The 25,350-nt window shown below is 40.6% G+C and overlaps 2 protein-coding genes across 8 annotated transcripts in view; one reads left to right on the forward strand and one right to left on the reverse strand.

Moving 5' to 3' along the window:
* Positions 1 to 6,384, forward strand: part of Pigf (phosphatidylinositol glycan anchor biosynthesis class F) — a 33,915-nt gene extending 27,531 nt beyond the window's left edge. For all 3 annotated transcript variants that reach the window (XM_008823063.2, XM_017795585.2, XM_008823064.3), the window contains one exon: positions 5,782 to 6,384. In XM_008823063.2, the coding sequence (XP_008821285.1) occupies positions 5,782 to 5,895 (114 nt within the window). In that variant the 3' untranslated portion in view covers positions 5,896 to 6,384. The remainder of the gene's footprint in view (positions 1 to 5,781) is intronic.
* Rhoq (ras homolog family member Q) overlaps positions 3,267 to 25,350 on the reverse strand; it is a 38,804-nt gene continuing 16,720 nt past the window's right edge. For 2 of the 5 annotated variants that reach the window (XM_017795586.2, XM_029558622.1), the window contains 3 exons: positions 10,651 to 10,815; positions 10,128 to 10,250; positions 3,267 to 6,455 (listed from right to left, as the gene is read on the reverse strand). In XM_017795586.2, coding sequence (XP_017651075.1) covers positions 6,300 to 6,455; positions 10,128 to 10,250; positions 10,651 to 10,815 — 444 coding nt within the window. In that variant the 3' untranslated portion in view covers positions 3,267 to 6,299. The remainder of the gene's footprint in view (positions 6,456 to 10,127; positions 10,251 to 10,650; positions 10,816 to 25,350) is intronic. The other 3 variants (XM_008823062.3, XM_017795588.2, XM_017795587.2) reach the window with 3 other exon arrangements.

Genomic DNA, 25,350 nt, shown 5'->3' on the forward strand with positions numbered 1-25,350 from the left:
ACACGCACTTCTTCTGCATCAGAAAGCAGCATTTGCTTTAGGAGTTAATCTGAAAAAACACATCAAGCCCAAACTCAGGATTGCTTGAAGTCAGTGGGCTTTGACAGATGAATTCCATCAGTTATGCAAAAACAAATTTGTGCTCAGCACAGTCAACAAACATCAGATAAAAGTAGCTTGAGATGTAGAGCTGGTTTGCCAGCAAGCAAGAGCAGCGAGCTTTCTCTAGCATTTGGTCAGACGAGAACAGCATGATCTTCAGATGGAAACATGTTTTTACAATTTTGAAATGTCTTTCAAACTGCTGATTTGACAGAAAAAAATTGCAAGGTTTTTAATCTTTATTATGAATTTGCTTTTTGGCTTACGAGAGTAAAATTATTTCTAAGAAAAATGACTTACTACAGGCATTGTAAACCTGGCACTAAGTAATATAAAACCTTTATTTTTTATTACTTTGAGAAAATTGGCATTTTTTGTTTAAGTGATAAAGAAAAAAAACTCCACCAAGTCCGTTGATTTAGAGAAAGGGCCATAATAGTGTCCTAAAAGCAGGGTATTTTTATTTTTCGAGAAGAGGTTGTTTGGGTTGTTTTGGTGTGTTTTTCGGAGGCAGTGTCTTGCTCTATGGCTCGAGCTGGCCTCAAACTCATGGTCCTCCTTTGTCAGTCACTTTGTTAGCCTCCACAGTACTACAGACATGTGCCACCATGCCCAGCCTGGGTTTTGTGATAAAGCCTTGCTTATGTGGCCTAGGTTGGCTTCAAACTTACCATCCTCCTCTCCCAGCTTCCTGAGTGCTGGGATGAGTGGATGTGCGATGCATGGCTAGGATGCTTACTTTTCATGTGATCTTCTAAGATAGGTTTTTCCTTTTGATGTATTATACTGTTATGCAACATGAGCTGCTGTTTCCATTTAGTGATTTTTAAGGAACATTTAAAGTTATAAGTGGAGAAAAAGGATTGTCATTTTGGTAGCAAATCCTGTGAATGACTTTCTATATATGTCTTGATTCTCAATTCCTATTTTCCTTAAATAAAACAAAATAATTATATGCAGCCATCTCAGATTATCATGACCTGGAGAAATATTTATAGCTATGCAGCTGAACTATCTAAAAGGTACCATAAATTTTAAAAAATACTATTTTGGCATAAAGAATGTTAAACTAGAAACATCTCTGTGAGACAAGAAAATATATTTGTTTGAAATGGAACACTTTAAGATCTCATTATTAAAATACATGATTGAACTGCAATAATTTGACAAGTCAGTGTGAATTTCTGTGCCATGTGGTTTTTAAAATTTTAAAGCAATCATAAATCTGAAGAAACAGCTCAGGAATGGTTAGCAGTGGGCAACCTCCCACAACTACCCCTTGTGCCAGTCCCTACCATGGTTCCACATTCCTCCACCTCCCCAGGTGGTGGGCTGATGGTGAAGCAGAGTAGAGCACGGAGAACTTCCTGATGTTGGGCAGCAGTTTCAGTATTCTCTGAGTGACTACATTCCCTGAGGTCCCAGGTTGTGCATGGCAGAGGCTTTGCCTCTTATCCTGGGGACCAGAGGAGGCCTCTGTTATGTACAGATTCTGGTCTTGAAAGAAATGATTTTCTGGAACCAACCTCTCACCTCCTGAGGCGCAACTGTGGTCCTCACTCCACACGTGGTTCTAGGTATCCAGGCCCTGATGCTCTCCCATTATCGGGCACCAAGAGGTTTTCCATTACTTTTCTATTATTCTTCTACAGATCTAGTATGCCTTCACCTATGCCCTAAGTGAATTTCTAGAGATAAAAATCACAGTTTCAGAGGTTAGAAAAAAAAGTTCTGTAATAACTAAACTGATATCATTCTCAAACTAAAAATATGTAATTATATCTTAGAATGTAATTCAAAATTCTGTCTACTATATTTTTTGAATATTGCTTACTGACAAAATTATACTACCAAGCTTCAATAATAATGTGAAATTTGACACTGTTCCTGTAATGTTTGTCATTCACCTCCTTTACAAATTCTCCAACCTATATGAAATCAATGTAATCATGTTACTTCTTTCTTTGTTTTTTTTTTTTTTTTTTTTTTGTTGAATAGTCATGGCTGGCCTGGTACTCTCTATGTAGACCAGGCTGGCCTCTATCTCATAGAGATCCACCTGTCTGCCTACCAAATGCTGGGACTAAAGGCTTGTACGATCATGCCTGGCTTCGTGTTACTTCTTAAAGAAAGCAATGCTAATAAAATATTTTTAAGTAAAAAAAAAAGAAGTGATCTGCGATTATGAAGAAATCATCTTTAAGAAAGGATTGTTATGGTTAAGGACTGCATATTTCAGGAGAGTCAAACAGGTTCTCTTGTAGGTATGAAGCCTGGCACATTACTAGGAAGTCATCAGTAGGAAGTCAGTATAACATTTTAATTTGCTGATGGTGGATTTCTTGAGTCTCATATAACAGTGAATTGCCAAGTGTTCCAAGCCTTAACCCCTCATTAGAGAAAACTTTTAACCCAATATTTACTTCATTTTTTGCATTCCTTTGGAATTGAAGTACGGTAGCTGTTTAAGGGGCATGTGAATGTGTTGGAGAACAATGAACCACACTGGAATCAGAGTGATTAAAACAGAATTTCATAGGCCCAGTTGGACTTTGGGTGGGGCCCATGGAGGGACTGTTCTCCTTACACTTTGACAGTGAGCTGCTTCTCCCCACCTCCCCACCCCCCGGTCACTTTGCACATAGTTTTTTAAAAAAATATTTATTATTTTTATGTGTATGCATGTATTGCCTGCACCCGTGTCATGCAATGCCCTCGGAGGACAGAAGAGCTGTTGGATCCTCTGGAACTGGAGTTACGGAAAGTTGTGAGCTACCATTTGAGTGCTGGGATTCGAACACTGGTCTTTTACAAGAACAGCCAAGTGTTCTTAACTGCTGAGCCATCTCTCCAGCCCCTATCTTTTTTTTTTTTTTTTTTTTTTTTTAATCTTTTGGAGACAGGGTCTCGATGCAGTCCCAGCTGACCTGGAACTCACTATGTAGACCTCAAGCTCATAGAGATCACCTGCCTCTGCCTCCCAAGTGCTGGGATTAAAGGTGTGCGCCACCATGCCCAGCAACAATGAGCTTCTTAATGGAGTGCAGGTGCTCACACATTGCCAAGGGTGAGCAGTCTCACAGCAGAGAAAGAATCTTCTCTCAAATGTTTTCATAAGGTGTTAAAAACTATTAAGGTAAGAAGTTCAGCGCTTTACATAAATAGTAAACTATGCATTTCATTTTATTTATGACCCCATGTAATAAGAAGGGACACTGTTAAAATAACAATCATTTAAAAAGCAACAACCAACAAACCAGTATTTAATTTGGTATTTAAAATCAATAATTAAAAATCAAATGGGAGCAGTATCTAAAGTAACGAAGATAATTCATAACTCAAGCTCTACTTATTGAAAATACGATAATTCATCATGAGTAAGCTAAAATGTACCTGTAAGGATAGAATAAGGGTATAAGTTAGCAAAGTGCTAAGTAAGATTTCAAGAAGCCCCTAAAATTATTTTTAAGGACTTTAGAACAAATTCTCTATGCAAACACTAATTCTTACATACATGACCTTATTTAAAGCAGTGTATTGGCATCCACTAGCACAATTTATGTTAATATTTTTGAGAAGCATTTTCTTACCCAGATATTTCACTAGTTTGCAAGAGTTATTCCAGAGATTTGTCTGAATTTCTGTTGTAACCTAAGCCTTTAATGAAGATATGGTTCTGAAAATAAGGTAGTTTTTCTACAGTCTGCTCACAAATAGAAAACAAATCTTTGGTTTTTGGTTAAAGTGGTAGAGAAGATTTTGCAAAAAGAACTACTAGATAACCAATACAATGAAAGAGCTGTTAACAGGCAATGGGAAACTCCAAACCCCATCAAGGTCAATAGAGTACCTAAGGCACCTCAGGTTCAGATGATACAATCGTCTTTGTTTAGAGTTCTAATATTCTATATACATGAGTCTTACCATCTGGAAAAGGCGAGGCTGAAAAGACGGCGTCCAACTACAACTACTGTAGGTCAGAAGAGAGAGGGAAGACCTCATAGCTGGGAGGGACACTGGGACGCATCTCCCATGATTACATGAGGAAGCTGAGGCCCAGTCAGGAGACAGAGGTGATACCAACTTATGTTTCCAGATTCCTAATCCATTTCTCTTAGAGCAGGAAAAGTCTTAATTTTAACTTTCATTGCCTAATAAACTGTGTCAAGTGTTTCACAGATGTAAATTTGAAAAAAATCCCCCATCAAATCTCCAAAGGCAACTTGGAAATGAATAACACTTTACTGTCTTAATTCCTTTATACCATGGGTTGGACAACTTAGCTGATATGTTAACTGATTATACAATTCCTTCCAATTCTATCTAAAAAGAGACCAAAACTAAATGAGAAAGTTACAGAGATTCTATTTGCGTATACATAAGGCCATGATACTTAATGTGAACCACCACTGCTTGAGAGAAGACATCAAACATCCTTCTGAGAGAAAGCTCTAGTCCAGTAGTAGACTTCACTGTCAACGGGGGAAGATGGTGCTTATGTTTTAAAAACATCTACGAAGCTCACATGCAAGACAGGACATCCGAGATTTGTGATGGATATGAACATTTAAGGCTGTCATTTTCAAGTATAAATGTATAGTGTTTCATTATCCAATCTGTGCCTGTTAATAGACAAAGCTGTAAGCACAAATCATGGAAATTAACAGAAGCTCGGCAAAGACCAAGTTGTAGTTTAGGCAACAGCAAATTTAAATGTAAGAAAGGCTAGAAACAAATTACGGATTAGATTCTGCTTCTCTAAACTGCATTAGGTGGTTCACATGGAAGCTGTTTAAACACTATTGTCTACAGCATGGCATTTGGAGTAAGGCAGATCCATAGCAGACCAAAGGAGCCAGATGAGGTAACAGAGCCATTTTAATAACTGGTTTGCTTCTAACACACTCTGATGGCCTGTTTCCCGGAGGAAGAATCAAAATGGCTCCAGTATACCAAATAAGCTTTACAAACGAACATTAAAATTTGTTTCCAAGATTTTTTTCAAGAAGAGTTTTTCACCTTGAGACCTACTTATATTTTTTGTGGGTTAAATGAATCACCATTATTTACTTATATAAGTTTGTTAATAGTGTAAAATGTGATATGCCTGGAGAAATGGGAAGCCAGCAATGTTCTGCTTAGGTGTCACTTAACTCTAGGTGTACTAAGTTGTGGTTCTATTAACTCCACTATGGTAAAAGGGCCTACATCTGAAAGTGGTCATCCATTTTATAATTCCATGTGACATGCCTAGATTCTAGGTATTTTCTGGCACAATTTAAATAAAGCTTCCTAAGATCTGCTCAGCATTCATACTTGTTTTGTTTGATGTACACAGCCAATGTGGCAATTAAAAAATGGCCAAGTAGTTCAGAGAGCTAAATTGAGTCCAGGATCGTGGCAAACTCTGACCCAAATTTGTAATTTGAGCATGTAACTCATGCAGTTTGGAGAGCATCAAACTAAATCTACAATTGCCAGAAGCCTTGTTACAGTTTAATGCACATTAACTAAAATGTGTACATTTTTAGTGTTCATGATAAATGCAGTTATGACTATTAAACTTTTGGCATTCTTTAAGAAAGCATATTAAGCTTTACTACGGAAATATTTAGGTTACACTTAAGTTGTGCTCAAGTAATAAAACATTTGTTTTGATCTCATACATTCTCTCCTCAGGTGTGGCCCATCTCCTGTACACTTGGAGCGACCTTTGGCTATGTGGCTGGCCTGGTTATTTCGCCACTCTGGATATACTGGAATAGAAAGCAACTTACATACAAGACCAATTAAGAGGAGCAAAGGGAGAAGATACTTCTTTGTGCAGATTCCATACGGGCTGTGCAGAAATGTATATGGTCAAAGCCAAGCAGTTCCATTTACAGCACTGGTTTTTTTTTTTTTTTTTAATGTTGTTTCAACATGATGTGATTGTAGCTTTTTAAACTATGAAACCCCTGAGAGATTGTACCTTCTAGTTGAAATAAAGTATTTATAATAGATTGTGGCTTCAGACGCTGTTGGCTGCTTCTCAGACTTTTAAGAAACATTCTTAATGAATTTTGTAGAATTCTGAGGAAAGGTTCCTTCCTACCTTTCAAGTTTCAAACTGCTTCATTAAAGAGGTCTGGGCATTGTTGCATTTCAAATGCTTTCTGAGACAAATGAACAGTTTCCTTGGCCACTGAAGATGTTTCTCACGTAATCAAACAACAGTTTATACATCTCGATCCTATTCTTTTTTTAACTGTGTGTTTCTTTGGAGTTAAAATGGCTATGATAGCCTCATCAAAAACAGTCTTCAATCCCTTCTGGGTTAAAGCTGAACATTCCACATAGCAGCATGCGCCTATCTGGGAAGGAGAAAAAAAGCCCAAATATATAAAACAGTTTTTACATGATTGTATAATACAGCACACATTAAAAGGAAAAGTATAAAATACAGCTATGCAAAAAAAACAAAACCCCAAACCCAAATGCATCCATTTTCATCATACTCAGAGATGGCTAATTATTAGATACTGGTGCATGTCCTTCCAGACTTCACTATGAATAATTCTTTCATTCAAATATTAGATACCCGCTATATATCAAACACTGTTTAGGTTCTAAGGTCTGTCAGTGAACTAAACCAATGGGTCAAAGTGCCTGGTAGTGTGGCGCCTCCATTTACTTGCATTTCACAGAGGAGGTGCACAAAGAAGGAACACAGCAGACTGCTGGCAAATGCTGAGAAAGCAGAGTGAGGGAGACGGGAGTATGGTGGTGTCAGGGAAGCCGTCTCAAGTCAATGTTGAGCAGTGAGGGATCCTGAGGGGCCACAGATGCAGCAAATACTTGGCATATCCAAAGTACACTAAAGCTAGGGGCAGGAGAGGTAAGCATTGAAGTACCAGAGGTCAGTGGAGCAGTCTGGAGGCCATAACTAGCTTCCACTCTGAGAGGGGACCTGCTCCTTCACTGAAAACCAACTATACACTCTTACTTGCAAAATGTGACAACCCACAGAACCAAATTAAGTTCCTATCCTGTTCTCATGCAGATTCACCGCATTTTTGAGGGAGGAAACCAACCCTAAGCTAGTAAGCACAGAGACAAAATGCCAGACGGTAAGATGTAGTCTCAAGAAAAATAGGAGTCAGGGCCATACTGAAAAACTAACATTTGAGCTGAGACCCGAAAGGAGGGAGAATGACTAACACCCACGTAGAGAGGAACCTTCCAAGTGGAAGAAGCAACACAAGGACAAAGGCCCTGAGGCAGAATTTGGGGGCCTGGCAAAAGGCCAGTGTACTGGAGAACATTAAAGCTGAGGTGAAATGAACCAGAGACCACTGCTAGGGCTTTGATCTTTACTCTGCCCTGGAAACCCACCGGGATGTTAGGGTAAGCAGTGACCTGACTGATGGAACCTACATCTTCAGACTCTGATGCTGTGTTGTTAATAGATTATCAGAGGGCAGAGACTATAGCAGTATTCAGCAGGCTGGAGATGGTGAGAAAGAAGTGTGGGGAATACAGATCATTCTGAAGATAAGCAACACACATCGCTGAAGTGCTGAGTGTGTGGTATGAGAGAAAGAACAAAGTCAAATATGACTTTAAAGACTTTCAACCTAAAGAACTGGGAGGGCAGACTTGGAGAGTAGAGTTGGGATTTCTGTTTTGGACATGTTATTTGAGATGCTTGGCCACTCAAATGGGCTTTTGAGTGAACAACTAGTCATGTCTAGAGTTGAGGGATATGATCCGGGATGGAAAGAAATTTGGGACCCATTAGTCAAGCTGTTCAAGCCACAAGCTGATAGTTTACTAGGCCTGGGAAGTGAGCCTGGTGACTGGGTCTGGCTGTAGAACACAGAGTGCTAAGCTTGGGGCCCTCTGACATTTAGAGGCCAGGAAGATTAAGAGATGGTGGAGAGGCACAGGGGAGAGAACTATGAGAGGGCACTCATGGAAGCCAAGTGAGGTAGTGTTTCCAGAAGGAACCCGTAGCTCAGTGGTAGAGTCCTCATTTTAGCACGTGTGAAGCCCAGTAATCCCAAATAGGAACTAAATGCTGTTGACATCTAGAAAAGGGGTTTTACTGTTTTGTAAGGACTTTCCCCCTTGAACTGCATGATAACTATGATGGATCTCCACAGATATTTTAGCATCAACTGTCAATAGATACATACATGGGTTGTGGGCATTAGGAACAATTCAGCATCTTTGTAGTCACCTCTTTAAGCACATCCTTAACAATTGTTTCTAATGTAAATTGACAAATTATAATTATATACATTCATAGGGTACAAAGTAAAGAGAAGTGTATAGTGCGGAATGATTAAGTCAATATAATGAGTGTACGTATTACCTCAAGTACTAATCATTTCTAGTAATGAGAACATTTAAAAGTCTCTTAACAGCTTTGAAATATAGAATGTAATGTTCTTAACTATATGTAATATATATATGTATATTAACTATAATCATGCTATGCAACACATCTCAAAAACTTCCTCTTCCTGTCTAAGTATACTCTGACCCACATCCAAACCATTTTCTTAGAATAAATTGCTACATAAGGAATTTTTTTAACAAAAATGTACAGGATTTAAAGGCTTTTGCATATTGTCAAGACCGCTTTCATTCAGCTACCACCAGCGTAACAGAGTGCCTGTTTTCCCTGTGCTTTTTTTTTTTTAAGCATTTTATATATTATTTTTATTTTACGTGTATGAGTGTATTGCCCGCATGTATGTGAGTGCACCTGTGTCGTGCAATGCCACGGAGGTCAGAAGAGGGCATCAGATTCCCCTGGAACTGGAGTTAAGGACCGTTTGTAGCCGCCATGTGGGTGCTGGGAATCGAACCTGGGTCCCCTGCAAGAGCAGTCAGTGCTCTTAACTGCTGAGCCATCTCTCCAGCCCCTTCCCTGTGCTCTTAAAACAGTGAGTATAATTCATGTTTCATTTTTTGCTAAGTTTATGTGTGGAAATTTAGCTCATATCTAAATGAATTTGACCATTTCTGTCTCCAGTGCAATCTTCATTTTTGGGTGAATTTTCTATGTATGTTCTTAGTCCATTTTTCTGTTGGGGCACATGGCTTTTTGGATTAACTCATTTATGCAGGGGTCCTGGCACACTAAAGATGTTAGTCCCTGTTATGCACTACATATCCAGTTTGTGACTCTTTACTTCCTGGCATTTGCTGTGGCCAAACATATTTATGTAGTCAAATCATCTGCACTTACGATTTTCCCTTTATGCATTCAGAAATTCCTTCTCTCCCCAAAATTAAAAATTGAATGTAAAAAATTCCTTAAGTGATTTGTTAGTGAAAAGATTTATCTTTTGCTTTGGGGAAGATTGTCTTCCAGAAAGTTTTCTTGCTTTCTTCTGTCTCCTAACAGCACATTTTAAAAGACCTTATTAGATTCTACTTGCACAAAAATTCTATTAAAGTCAAAACATTTAAAAAAGAGAATTCAGTAATCTTAGGGTCAAATAGAGGGAAAAAAGTAAACTTAGTTTTGAGGTAAGGAAAACTGTAAGTTAAGTTAAAAGATATTGTATGTATCATTATTAAATGTTGGGCTTTTTTAAAAATCCAGTCAGTATTTTCAATTTTTAACCACAGATTTAAACTATCAACTTATGCCACTCCCATCCCAACTCCATGAGTTTTAACTGAAAATAGAGCCTAATTTGGCACAGCACAAATGTTCAAATAATTAAGAAGGACATGAAGTCTCAGCACCTACTTCTGATGTCTCCTTCTATGCGTGACCTTTAAAGGATATGGTTGTAGAAAAGCCTGGGGCCTGGGAACCTAACTCTGCCATTTTTTACAGTGGAATCTTGAGCAAGTTTCCTTAGTATCTCCAAGCCTCCACTCTTACCTACAACCAGGGAGAGAGGGCTGCCTCACTGAGTAGGTGCAGACTAAAGGAGATCATGCCTAAGAAGCACTCAGCACAGTTCCTGGCACACAGTAAGTGTACACTAAATGTAGGCATCTACTGTTATCTATACATTCACCTTTAAATTCTGCAAGTGTTCCATTACCTCTTTTGCTAGTTTCTGTCCTTGTTCCACACATATAGGTTTTTCTTTCATATCATTCAGTCTTGCTAAAGTTTTGGGGTCATCTCGGAGATCAATCTAGTTAAGAAAGATCAATAATGTCTCACAATATTATGCCTTTAAAAAGAAATCAAAGCATATAGTCCCATCTAATCCTCATATTAAAATAAGAATAAGTGAAAAAATAGATTTTTTAAAGCTAATATAATTTTTGAAATTATTTCGATACAAGAATATGATAGAACTTACTAATTTGAAACCAAGATGAAACACATCATTTGCTGATCATGGGGCCATTTGTCTGACAGCAATCCCCCAAGACTAGCTATAAAGCTGCTGCTGCTTCTTTTGCTTCTTCTTCTTCTTTATTTTTTTTCTGGAGAGGAGGACTGAACCCGGGGCCTAGCGTTCTACTACTGAGGTAAATCCCAACCCTATAAAGCTTATTCTTAAATAAATAAAATCAAAGCAGACATACCTGAGTTCCTATTAATAAAAAGGGTACATTTGGTGCATATTCCTTAAGTTCTGGTACCCATTCCTCTTTCACGTTTTGAAATGAGGCTGGATTTACCACAGAGAAGCATATGAGGAAGACATCAGTCATGGGGTAAGATAAAGGCCTCAGACGATCATAGTCTTCCTATGGAAAAAAGGGAAAGCTCACTATTTACATTTACACATCTACAAATTAGTAACAACATATCATTAGAGCATACAATTGAAAGGCACATCCAGGAGATCCACAAGTAGGATGTGACCATGAAACAAGATGATTCCATTTGCTTTGTTTCTTCTATTTGAAATGAAAATTTAAGTGTAATTAGTAAATCCAATGAAAACTGAGAAAATAGAGGGGTGTGGTGGTATATTCTTATAATGCCAGTACTTGGGATTATAAGGAAGGAAGATGGAGAATTCAAGGTCACCTGAGCTACACAGTGAGATCTTGTTTCAAAACAAACCCAACAACAAAGAAACACACACACACACACACACACACACACACACACACACACACAAGAGAGAGACAGAGACAGAGAGAGAGAGAGAGAGAGAGAGAGAGAGAGAATAGATTGTGATTACTAAAGCTATCACTGGGAAGTTTGTACAAAGAATTGAGGAGAGCTAGCTCTTAGGTTTATAACTTATAATAACATATACTGAATATGTATTACAAGTAGTATTCTAATATCACAAGTACTGGTTAATATGGTCTTTCATAGACTACTTAATCCTTTCAGCTCTATGACCCAAGCACCCTTGTCTCTGTTATCCTTTTGTATAAACCGAGGCATGGAAGGTGAAAAACTTAAGGATGGACAGTCATAGTAAAGGAGCTGAGATTCAAACCAGAGGCCAGGGGCTATGCTCTTAGTACTTAATGACACCTCTCCTGTCTCTCCCCTTCCAGTCCACTTTATGTATATGAATACTTAAAACAGAAACATATAAATCCACACTCCCTACTTCCCTCTCCAACTTCCATTTCTGTTCTCAGATGTTTTCATGTGTATCCTTCCAGGTTTTCTTTGCACTCATACACCTGTAACTCCATACATCTATGTATCTATAAATGCTATCAAACAATGCATTCTGCCCTATGACTCTGTAGAGACTCCCTTACCTAGTCTGTCTTGGTAATCTCTCCACACCAGACTATGTTGGATTACCATATGAGTTAAACTGCTGCTGTTGTGGATATCTTCCTGATGAGTGTCTGAGTCTCTGTCACAAAATGCAGTGAACCTTTTTTTTTTTTTTTTGCATGGACTATTTTATGTGATACAAAATTCTACTTATTTACATTCTAGCAAGGGAATGGAGTCAGGACTCCATTTTGTCATGGCTGGTTTGAAGGAAACCAGACTACCTCCCTCTTAAATGACCCAGTTCATTGCTAGAACAGTATAAATGTGGAACTAAGAATATTTAAAAACATCTTCTACTTAGCTCCTGAGTGGACAATTTTCCTTTCATGTTCTGACATTTTTCTCACTAGAACTTTCAACTCCAGCAGCTGTCCCTAAGTACCTGCAGGCAATAAGTTCAGGATCCCCATAATACCAAAATCTATAGATGTTCCAAGTCCCTTGTATAAAATGGTGCAATTATTTATATATAGCCACTGCACATCCTCTTGTATATTTTAAATTAGTTCTACGTTGCTTATAGTACCTATAGAATATACGCAGCTGTCTTCTTGCTTAGGGAGTGATGGCAGAAAAAAAGGTCTGTACATGTTAAGGTATATTTTTTTCCCTAAAATATTTTCACTCCATAGATGGGTTAAATCTATGGATATGGAACCTGAAGACATGAAGAGCCAACTACATAATGTCTCTAATTCTTGAGTCTGGAGGTTAACCATGTAAAATCTCTATGCATAGACACACAAACACTACCACACACACATATACACACACACACACACACACACACACATATATATCTAATATTGTTATTGTTTTTGTGGGGGTTTTGGTAAGTCTTTTGAGGGCCTAACTCTGGTGGCAGGTGGCTTTACCCATTGAGCCATCTCGCCAGCTCATTGAAGGACATTTACTCTGGAGCCATGAAAGTAAAAGATTTCTGAAGTGATGGACAGAACAGGATAGTGGGAATGCCAACCCCACTCTTCTTCAGTCTGTACTTTCAATGTAAAGGACTCTACTTGGTCTTGACTAAAGTTCTGCCCTGGGCTTAGAAATTAGGCTGTAGGCAACATTCTAGTTACTGCCTGATTTTCTGACTTCTTGCAGTGTTCTCAATAAGCTAGTTTTCGGTATTCTGATCTAAAATTTGGGTGAAAAAAAGAGGAAATCAGTAGTGAGAAATCAAGTACAGTAGGTATGGAACATGTTATACTCTGGCCAGCTGTTGCCTATACATATATGTGTATGTGTGTGTGTGTGTGTGTGTGTGTGTATTTATATATCCAAAAATATAAGATTAGCCGGGCGTGGTGGTGCACGCCTTTAATCCCAGCACTCAGGAGGCAGAGGCAGGCAGATCTCTGTGAGTTCAAGGCCAGCCTGGTCCACATAGTGAGTTCCAGGACAGCTAGGGCTACAGGGAGACCCTGTCTCAAGAAGACCAATATATATATATCATAAGTAATCCAATTACATACCTCTAAAAAGAAGCCAAACAGATAGCCAATACATATCTGAAATGCTCAACATCTGCAGCCATCAAGAAAAAGCAAAGTTACGTGAAGATTGTATCTCACTCCCATGAGAATAGCTATCATAAAGGAAACAAAGAGCAAAGGCCAGTAAGGCTATGGGGGAACTAAACCCTTTTACTTTGTTGATGGGAAATATAAATTAGTACACCCACTATGAAAAACATTAAGGAGATTCCTCAAAAAAAACGAAAAGTAGAACTACCATACGATCCAACATACAATAGAGACACTTGAACACCCATGTTTACTGCATTTTTCACAGTAACAAAGTTATAGAATCAGCCTAGGTGTTCATCAGCAGGTGATGGATAAAGAAAATGGAGTACGTATGCACAATGGACTTCTATTCAGCCACAAAGAACAAAATCATGTCATTTGCAGGAAAACAAATGGAACTGGAAGTCATCATGTTTAGCAAAATAAGCCAGACAGAAAGAAAACATGTTTTCCCTCGTTTGTGGAGAGGAGCAGAGGGAAAGTAAGAGAGCCAGGCAGAGAGGAGACTAAGAGTGCAGCTGGGAGAGTGGATGCAGCGGAAGTATAACGGATGCACATGTGGAGACGTCCGTGAAATCCAGTACTGTGGACAGTTAATGTGCACTCCAAATTTTAAGTAGGGCACATTTTGAAAATCCAGTGTGAGTGTTAAGACGAATGCTCTGGTGCCCTGAATGTGCTTTCCATTCCTCCGCTTGTTTTGAACAGCAAGCAGGCAAGAGAATAAAAAGAGCCTTCACTTTCAGCATTGTACTCAGCAGCTCTACACTTCTGAGCAAAGTGTACTTAGCGTGGTCTGGGAATGGGGCATTCTCATTAAAAAGCACTCCTCATCCATATTTACATTCCCATTTTTCACAGACACAGAAGTGGGATTAGTATCCCACAGGATTCAGAGGAATAAATGAAACAATACCACTAAAGCGCTCAGCACTGCACAGAGCACACAGAGGACTCCTGCCTGCTGTGTGAAGGAAGCCGATTCTCCAATTCCCCTGCAAAGCATGCAAGGTCCCAGGAGTCCTACATGTTCCTGGCTTTACCTCCCTCCAACTGCAGACAAGTTTCTTTACTGAGAAATAAAGTTCTCTTCCCTCCCATCAAAACATGCAAACTGAGGTCTCCAGGGCAATATAATTTTCTGATTAATAAAAGAGAATGATAATATATTATTAGTGTACTAATTAGTCACTTTGGAACTTAATAGGTTTATCTGAAATATCAAAGGAAGATAATATATAAATACACACACATTTGGTTTAAATTGTTGTTTATGAGAGGTTTTCTTTTTGAGACAGGGTCCCTGTAGCCCCAGCTTGCTTGGAACTTGCTATGTAGACCAGACAAGCCTCAATCTCACAGAGATCTGCCTGCCTCTGCCTCTGCTTCCCAAGTGCTGGGATTAAAAGGCATGTTCCACCACCTCTGGCCCAAGATTTATATTTTTTAAGAATGCCAAGTTAGTTAGGCACAGTGGTGCAGGCCTTTAATCCCAACACTTGAGAGGCAGAGGCAGGTGGACTTCTATGAGTTCAAGGCCAGCCTGGTCTACATAAGCGAATTCCAAGCCAGCCATGCTGACAGAGATATTTTAATGAAATTTTTACTTTTCAAGCAAGTTTTCTTTATCAGGGAAATAGAAATTGTATTTTTTCTGGGGGAGGGAGGGCAGGAATGAAGATATGAAAAGAAAAAGTAATTTAATTAAAAGTTTCTTGAACTGTTTGATTATATTAATCTAAATACTTCACACAGAACATCAATTTGACATGCAGATTCCTTTTATGACCATAGTGAATTGGACCTGACGTTCTTAGCAGCAGCAAGTGAGCAAAAAGTAGGATAATTTGATCAATTTTTTTCTAGGTTATTAAATCACAAATTTTGTTAGAATAATTACATGCAAAGAGCTAGGGTTATCAAAACAAAATGAAAGCAAGTATGTTCAGAACACCTTGGAAACAAGTGATACTTTTTCAGGCTAACCTATCTACAATGAACTCCTTCTGTCTGTTATCTTGGGCTAAATAACTGACAGTCTAAGAATGAGACCTTTCTGTTTTCATCCAGCCTGAGTAATTAGAAGGCTAATAATAGAGAGCAAATTAAAAACTAAATTATCCCTTGTACATCTGTGCATACTGTACCCAGCATTACAGAAAACTGTTTCTACCCAGTGTACCATATCTTACATGAACTTAATGTGAAATGCTGGGTTTGAAAATGCAAACATGGAAGCATGCAGAATCTTTCATCTCAAGCTAGACATCTGAAATAGAAACAAAATGAAGGTTAAATAAAGAGCATGTGCCCTTACTTTTAAATGACCATTTATCAAAGTCAGAACTTCTCTCAACTGACTTTCCTGTGTCGTTCTAATTAGCAAACCGATTATATTTTTTAGTTCTAATTTTAAAAGTAGGCATTCAAACATTTAACTAGAACATCTCAAAGGAGTACAGAAAAGTATATCCAAGACAACAATCCAACACCAAAATTGTGGGGAGGGGGATAAGAGTTTGTGCAACAGGATTTTCAGGCTACTTAACGAATTTTTTAGTTTTCTACCAACTGGCTACATAACAGGGGCTTCGATTTTAAAAAGCATGTTCTGGTTAGCTTATTGATTAGGTTTTGCATTATTGTCAAGAATTCTTAATCTGTAATGATGCCAACCAGAATTGGTAAAAATATCGTACTCTTACTGCATGCCAAGAATCTCAGACAAGAGACTGAAGAAATGTGCTCTGAGAAGAAACAAAAGCTCTTTAGGATCAACAGAGAAATGGAGCAGATAACCACCTATCAGACACTCCTGTTCACATGGCCCAGCCAGCAGGGCCCACAAGCCTCTCTTCTATATTGTTCTTGCTCCTTTCATGTGGGCCCTCCCACCTTGCTGGCCTTTGGATGTCTGTTTAAAATACATGTCCAAAATATTAATTTCACAGCAATCTGTTGACACTGGGCAACCTGCCTCTGCCATGTATTGGCAGAGAATATTCTACCATCCTGGCCACTTTAAAGCCATCAGTGAAGATTTATTGAGATTACACTGCACGGATGTCCTAAGGATGCAGGCATACAAATAAAAGACATAATTGTACCTGGAGCTTATAGTGTAGTTGGAAACTCTAGACACCAACAGAAAGAGACAGTCACACGCAACAATGAGAGAAGAAAGGCAGAAGCCAGATGAAGTGAGCAGATGAATGCTTCATCTAAGAAGCACTATTAAACAGCTCTCTGGTGCCCAGAATGGTTCTATAATCATCCAGGACATTAAGGAAGAAAAAGATTCAAAGTCCGATTTGTAAAACATGCTAAAACATTTATAAGACTCTCTCCTAAGGTATCTGTATGTTAAAAATAAGGCAATGAGCTTATTGAATGGCTAAGCACTCACATGTTCCTGTATGAACTCACTAGTGCTTCAAACACCACACTGCAGGCTGATGTGGAAACATGCATAATGTTAGCACCAACAAGGATGAATCTGGATAGGTGGGGAGTGCCACTCAAATATCAAGTAGCCTTAGCTCTTAGAAAGCTCATAATAAGAGCTTAGATGCATGTGAACGTGTTAGAATTCAATGTATACAAAAGTGGAGATTAGGGGACACCAAAGAACGACTTCTCAGAATAGGCATTTGAGTCAAGGCCTTACAAATGGGCAGGATTAGAACACACATAAGTGGACGGCCTTGGTCAAGCCTCTTATTTCTGGGAGGCTTAGTTTCTCTGTTTGAAAAGGGGAGGTTGTCAGTAACAAATGCTTTGAAGGTCAGAAAACACTGTAAGAATAAATTATACTCCCAGCTCATTCAGGAAATATCAGAATCTACAAGCTTCCCCTGGAACAGCCTGGAATGAGAGAAAGTGGGACTACAGCAGAATAATTCTTTCAGGTGAGCCCCAGCCTTCCAAGCCCAAAAGAGAATCTGATTACTCTCAGAGATATAAAAACTGTCTGACAACTAAGAATGGCCTGACAACTGGTGGCTCTGTTACATGAAACAATCACTCTATCACTTCCAAGGCACACAGTAGTCATCTCCACCTAAAACATCTGCTTCTAACGAGAAGCCCAAAATAGACACCCAGATCTCGAGAAATGCCCAAGCACACCTCAAAGTGTGCCCAAGAAGGCTCACAGACTAGAGCCAGCTCACGAAGATGAAAGGAGTCTGTCATGAGTCAAACTCAATATTATAGACATTTCTATAGTAATTCTTAGTAATAACACCTTATGAAACTTTATTTCCTTTGTGTAGTCAATTTGTCACTTTTGAGTTCATTTCATATTTAATTTTGTGAAGTGAAAATAGCATTTTTTCGAGGGGGCTGGAGAGATGCCTCAGCAGTTAAGAGCGCATACTGCTCTTGCAGAGGTCTTGAGTTCCATTCTTAGGACCCATGTCAGGCAGTTCACAGCTATCTGTAGCTTCAGTTCCAGGGGGATCCGATGCTTGGCCTTTGTCGGTACCTACACCCATGTGCACATGCTCACATTCATACACACATGCACATAATTAAAGATAAAGTTTTAATCTTTTTTAAAAAAGTAACTCTAGGGCTGGATGTGTAGCTCAGTGGTAGAGTGCTTGCTTAGCCTGTGTGCCGCCCTGGGTTAGCCTCAGCACCATAAAACTGCAGCACAACAACCACCTGTTTTCCAAAGAAACTAGGCTGAGTCCCCTGGCCCCTTGGAGACCATTTTGATAAACGTGGTTCAAAGTTCATAAACTGAGTTTTCTGAACTTGCCTACTTACCACCCACTGCTTCCCACTGCTCAACTAAAGCATATTTGGGAAGATAGGAGTTTTTAAGGTTCTATAAATTCCTAAGAAGTAACTGGGTTCCAAAAACTTTTCACATATTAGGACTTTTTCCTCCTACTTTTTTGAATCTTCATTTCAGTTATAAGATAGTATTTGTAAATCTGATTAGCTCTTAGTAAAAGAATTATTGAACTTGAAGGCTTACTTTCTAGCTTATGCAAGTGTCATCTTCATGTGATTTTTAACAAGTCTGTCTCCCCATTAATTTACTGATTATTTAGAGTTAGGCACACAAATTGTGGACTTTTTCCATCGCTACCTTCTTTATGGCCATCTGAAGGAATCATAACTCCTACTTCGGTTAGCCTGAGAAAAAGAAGAGGCAACGCACATGGGGTGGGGCAGAGACACCCAGCAAGAGGATGGCCTGCCAGCAGCACCTTCCCTCATCTTCAGAACTAGCACTTCCTCATCTCTGAAAGAAGGGTCCTGACCTAGCAGATCAACATGCCTTGTGCTTTTTACTCCGTGAGCAGCTGAGCAGCCGTAGTAGCAGATGTAATGTGGAAGGAGGTTTAAACTTCTGGATAAAACTCAACTCTTAGAATTCTGTTTTATCTAAGCTGACCCCACAAGGCAAAAGATCAAGACTTAGCTAAATATGGCCCTCCAGCAAGCTTCATTTCCCCATCTGTGGAGAGAGAGTAAATATAGCACACACATGTTGAGAGAGGAGAGCTGGTCAAGTGTTCTGAGCTCTTCTAGCAGACAAGCCTGACTTTCCAAAAAAAGAAATGCCACAGATTCATAGCTAGCACGTTCTTTTTCCTGCTCGGTGAGGTGACTCCCCTGACTGGAGAGGATTTAGAGCTGAAAATCTACACTGTCTGGAGCTATAATTACAAGTGTCTTTCACTAAAACAGAGGGCAGCTGGCCTAAAGCACAAGGAAATGAGTGAAATGCCAGGTCACACTCCCATGGGAGCTACATCTTTCCTGACTTTATGGCACACAGTTCACGTTGTTGGAACCACTGTTCCTCCGTTCATTCATTCATTCATTACAAAAAATATGTGGCAACAAGGTGCAGAGTATGGTGTATACACTAGTAAAAAAACACCCTACAATCCTGTCTCCCTGGAGTTTTGCCTATAATGAGGGACTGAACAAGTGGCTTTCAGCCAGGCAGTACAACTCTGTATGGGGGAACACTCTGGAAATTTGAGAGGTGCTCATTGTCAAAATGAAATGAATGGGGAACCTTTCCTGGCATTCAGGGTAAGTGTACTGGTCCCCATATTACTGCTGAGTGTAGGCATTCACAAACATAGTAACACCTTTGTAATTACATGACTCTGGAACCTGGCACAATTGAATATACAGGTGTAAATATTTTTTAGCATGATTTTAATACATTTTCTAGGAAGGTAATTTCAGTACAAACTGAATGAGAAACTTCACTTTATTTTGTTCAAAAAGGAAATATCACAGGAGTGACATCGTTTATCATATACTGCTAGCAATAGTGTTCTTAGCATCCAAATTACCAACAAAATAGGATTTATGTCAGTCACCTTTGTGGCTGTTGCATTCCTGGCAATTCTACAGGTACCTGATTAGTTCACTATTTCTGCAATATTCAGCCCTGGGAACCTAGGAATTTAGCATCAAAATAAATATTTTTATGATGGATTATTCTTCCTTTGTCTTTCCTTCATTCTATTAGAATGTTAAATATTGATTTTAAAACTATGAACCTAGGGAGACTGTATCACCTATAGACTTCATTCAAGGATAAGTAAAGGAGAAACATTTGTTAAAAAAAAGGAGAGGAGTCTGACAAAGTTGAGGTGCTGGATCAGGAAAAGATGACAAGAATGGGATGGGTTCTGTGAAGGCAAAGAACCAGGAACCAGCAAAGAGAACCAGGAAGCCTTCCAACCTAAGGCCAAGCTTGTGTATAGAAGCCCGAAGGCCTGATGGATACTGAAGCCCTGGGAAAGGCCAGGGTGATCAGGGGTTGGACAGGGAGCCAGCCTAGATCATCAGAGCCATGGAACATCATTCAAAAGATCACCATTAGGAGGGTCACGGAACTGGACTTTTTCAAAAGACTATCTAGCCTACTTTGAGAACTGGATGTGACTAGGGATACAAGACAGTTGTACTGGAAGTTGGGGGACAGAAGATGATGAGTTAGACCATGTGGAAGCAGTTGGCAGCTAAAGAATTGGTGTCTTCTCAATGGAGTCTGCAAGTAGACTCAGGCTGGGTGATGGGCTGGATAAGGGGAAAGGCACAGCCTGGGTTCTCACATGTGCTTGTAGAAGGGTGGATAGTATTTTTCACAGAGCTGAGGAAGACAGAGGTTGACAAGTACATTAGGGGAAGCTGGAGGCCAATATTGCCTCTGATTCTGAGTTGCCCAGTAGGTAGTCAGGGGAGCCCTCTGCCGCCAAGCTCCAGACCTAGCTCTTTACTCAATGGCCCTTTTGGTTGAATCAGAATCATCTCAGATTTGACCCTGCTGAACTAAACTCACTTCTCAAATCTGCAACTCCTGTGTTTGCCACCTCAATAAAAGAAACTGCCACCCATTCAAGATGCTCTGGCTAGAAACTGGAAAGCCTCAGTAGCAACCCAAATGCACACAGGAAGCCAAGTACACACATCTAACCAGCCTACTGCCCAGAAGGCTCACGCCTCTTCCTCTCCACACTCCCTGGCCTGGGTAGCACCGACTCACTTTCTAGGCTTTGGTCTAGAAATCATTTCATGTGACAGATCTCAGCGAGACCCCAATTCAGATCAATCACCCCCACCTCTATGCTGCCAGAGCATTGTGGCAGATCTTTCTGTTTGACAATGGAGCAGTGGTGCCTCTTTTTTCTCTGGATCCCCTCAGGACTTCCTGAGAGCAGGAGACCAGTCTGCAAGGCCTGACACCGCCTATCTGTTGGTGGAAAGTGAAACCAGGAAGTTAACTGCAGCCAGGTCATGGGTGGCTTGTACTGTGCTAGCTCACACCTCTTTCACCAACTATAGAGCTGGAGAAAGTGGATCAATTGACTGAATTCTCAAGTGACAGGCTAATTCTCAGATTACTACAGTCACTTCAAGGAGCAAACAAATTGGCTCCTGAGACCAGGGCTACTTCTCTGGACTACTGCGTCTAACCACCCGCCTAAACCATGTGCGCTCTAAACTCACTCGAAGGTGACCTCTCAGCCCTGGAGCCTCACACTGAGATTCTTCCAGGATTTTAGTTCTTGCTGCTGTTTTCACCACAGCCCTTTTATCATTATCTTGACATTTATATTACATAGATATAGAGGACACTGTCTATCCAGCCAGGCACATGGGCCCAAGGAGCCTGAACCCATTCGGGGCTAGAGAAGGCATCGGTGGGTTAAGTGAACACAACTCCCTGCCCCTGGTTCTTGGGTGGGTATATGGCCTAAGCTGTCTAATCAATGAAGCAACACCTGGGCAGTCTAAGGCAGCTCCTGCCTCTTCTGCTGCTGCTCCTCCTCTTCTGTCACTCCCCGTCAGGATGTGAGGATTTACCAATCACTGGCCCCATCTCTGCAGTTCATGGAGACTGTCTAAGGTGTCCTCTGCATGGTCAGGGTCTGTCTTGTATCTTTGCTCTCCTCCAGTTCTCAAAGTAGCCTGGAGAGGCTTTTGAAAAAGCGCAGTTCTATACAAGTGACAGCTCAGTCACAACCTGTGCCTATCTCCAGGGCCTTTTCTTGTCATTATCCCTAAGTAAAATAGTAACACAGCCATTTATACAGTACTGACTCTGCATTAGGCATTATAAGTAATATAAAGTAATATAAAAATATGGGAGGCACCTGGGATGAAGCTCAGTTGGTGGAATGCTTGTTGTGTAGCATGTGCAAAGCCCTGGGTTGGGTCCCCAGCACCACATAAACCAGGCATGGTGGCACACCTATAATCCTAGCTTTCAGGAGACAGCAGCAGAAGGGTCAGAACTTTAGGGCCTTCCTTGGCTACAAAGTGAGTTCAAGGCCAGCCTGAGCTACATGAAACCTTGTCTCAAAAAAATAAGGTTAAAAAAGTGTATAGAAGGATACATATATACATTATATGCAAATAGTACAACTTCTTATATAAGGGACTTGTGTTTCCATGAGTGTGGATATCTGAGGCAGTCCTGGAAGCAAAGTTCCAAGACTACCAAAGACTGTGTGCTGATTGAGCTTGAAATGCTACTCCTCTCCATCTCCAGATGAGGCAGCCAAACTGCATGGGAGAGTTAAACAATGACTAAGAAGCCCATTTAGAATCCAAAGACTCGAGTCATCCTTGCCTGGGCAAACAGTACAATCTGCCATCTAAGGATGAAGAAGCTCTCGGCAGGCAGCAAAATCAGGACGACCTAACACGGTTCATAAATACACTTGCATGCATGCAACAGGCCCCTTAAAAATACACACAATTTCTACTGGGTTCATGAAATATCTTAGAACTAGGAGCAGTAGCTGCATAATACTGTAAATGTATTAAATGCCACAGACTGTGTACTTTAAAATGGTTAAGTTTATGTTGTATGAATTCTAACTCAAATAAATACATCCAGAGACTCAAGTATACAAAGGTGTGGCCTTGCAGGTACCCCCCATGTTTCCTTAAAATTTCAGGGAGCTGTTGAACCTAACAGAATTACCTGGTCCTTGGAGTATGATCTCTTGACCCTCACACCCTTCATAGACGACTACAAACACTTCTACACTGTCGGGCATGGCTTACCCTTCTGTCACATGTCTGACCCCCCCCTTCCCATCTGTCCTAAATTACTTCCTTCATCTCCTCCCCTACTCCCCAGCTCTGGCTGTGTTGTACTACGGGGGTTTCCATGGAGTCCTGCAGTCCCAGAACTAGAGCCTATTTAACTTCATGGCCCTGGAAGGCTACCTGGTCCCTGCTTTCACTCAAACTCCAACTATCCCACTGGACTTTACCATTAGCCCTGGAGATAGGCCAGCTCCCACCTTACTGATGAGAAAACGTATGCTCAAGAAAGCTGATCAGTTGTCCAAAGTTACACAAACTGCTGAGCAGAAATCTAGCCCAACAAAGTTTTCCTAACAGCATATTTTAGGCCACAATGCATTACAGGTTTCAGACACTGATCTCCTGAACCTGAGTCAGGCTTGCCAGCTGCATGGTCTCTAGCAAGTTGCTTGCCTTTCTTGTTTCCTTTATCTAGACTACTAACAGATACTCCCAGCAAGCTGAGGGTATGATTAAAAGAGCCGAGGTGTGAAAGGCACTTAGCCCATGGGTGGCTGCTAGCTTATTTCTATCCCACCAACAGTATTTCTTCTCCATTCAGTTTTAGATTTCTCAGAGGTATAAAAGGAGGTGGGGTGGGGTGGGGACGGGGACAACTGTAGGTGAAATTGACTTTAAGAAAAACATGGAGATATTTTGATGGCTTAAATAAGTGTGCATGTTTAACACAGCTACCTAGAAACAGATGAATCAATATACCTTTAAAAAAATGTGCTCAGAAGACAAGGAGGTAGCTCAGTCAGTAAAGTGCTTGCTTTATAAGCATGAGGACTTGAGTTTGAGCCCCAGAACCCACTTAATAAAAGCTGGATGTGGTGGTGTGAGCTTGTAATCCCAGTGCTGAGGAGGTAGAGACAGGTATATACTTGGGGCTCACTAGCTAGTCATTCTAGTGAGGTCTAGGCCAGTGAGAGATCCTATCTCAGAATCTAAGACAGATAGATGGCACCTGAAGATGACTCCTGGGGTTGACCTCTAGCCTCCACATAGCTGCACACTAATGTGCATATTCACCCACATACACATGCACCTGGGCTTTGGTGGCTTCTGTAGCTCACAGCCATGGCAGTTTTCAGGGGCTGACTAAACTGACTGGATCCTCTGTTCTTAGCCCCATAGTCAGTTCACAAGCTGGATTTTCCACTGTGAAGAAGCTGGTTAGGAAGATATGTGACACTGACCAAACAAAACAAAGAGTTAGAAACAAAATCAAAGTGAAGTAGAAAGTAGATGTGGAAGCTGGGAACCAACCGTTACAAAGTCAGATTAGGCAAGTAGCAGATAAACTGCTTCTACATGTACTGTAGCTTCAAATCTGGTCTTCATGGAGTTTTGTGTTTATCTGGTTTTTGAGACAGAGTCTCATGTAGCCCAGACTGCCCTTGAATTTGCTATGTAGTGGACGATGACTTTGAACTTCTGTTCTTCCTGCTTCTACCTCCCTAGTGCTAGGATTTCTGGAGTGCACCACCACAACTGGTTTTATATAGTGCTGGGGATAGAACCTAGGGTTTCAGGCACGGCTGACAAGCGCTCACCCAATTCTTTTACTTGCTTTAAAAGCAGTGTTGAGCTGTCATCTCTCATCCCTCCCTCATGGGCAGCAACCAAACCCAGGCTATGTAGTGGTGAAACTGGCCCTGGAGCAGTGGGCTCCTAGTAGTGGATTCCAAGTCTAAGACTACAGTTTATGGCTGGGCTGAGGTGCACAGAAGCCTGTTGGTTCTGGCTCTTCATGCCACCCTGTGTTGTCCCCTCAAGAGTCTCTTTGGAGCCCACAGTCCATCATGAAGGCTGTTATAATGTGCTGCCTAGAAAATCAAAGAGGAGAGATCTCCCACTAAAGAGTCACTAGATTACTTAAGCTGGTGAGATCTCAGTGGCAGGGGGAAGTCACTGAACAGCAGGCTGTGGATATGGAATGCAGGACTTGGTCTGAGGCCCCGTGTTGCCTCTCAGCAGCTGCATGTGCAAACCTGTGCAAGTCTTTTCAGTGTCATTCATCCTGTTTCTTCATTTTTGTGAGTGTGTATTATGTGCATGTGTGTACATGCATGTGTGTACAGGTATGCACTGTGACTGGGGATCGGAGGTCTATATTAGTTATCTTTCTCAATTGCTCTCCAACTCAGTCTTTGAGACAGGGTCTCTCATTGAACCTGGAACTCACCAGTACAGCTAGACTGGCTGGCTAGCAAGCCCCAGAGATCCTCTTGTCTGTCTCCCCAGCACTGGGATCACAGGCATGTGCCACCACACCAGCTTTCTGCATGGGTCCTGGGGATCTAGGCTTGGGTCCTCGTGCTTGTGTGGCAAGCTCTTTACTGACTGAGCCATCTCCCCAGCCTTTCTCATCCATTATTACAAAACAAAACAAAAAGCAGAGGG

This window comes from Nannospalax galili, unplaced genomic scaffold (genome assembly GCF_000622305.1).
Source record: "Nannospalax galili isolate Female #2095 unplaced genomic scaffold, S.galili_v1.0 scaffold286, whole genome shotgun sequence".
Classification (NCBI taxonomy): Eukaryota; Metazoa; Chordata; class Mammalia; order Rodentia; family Spalacidae; genus Nannospalax; species Nannospalax galili.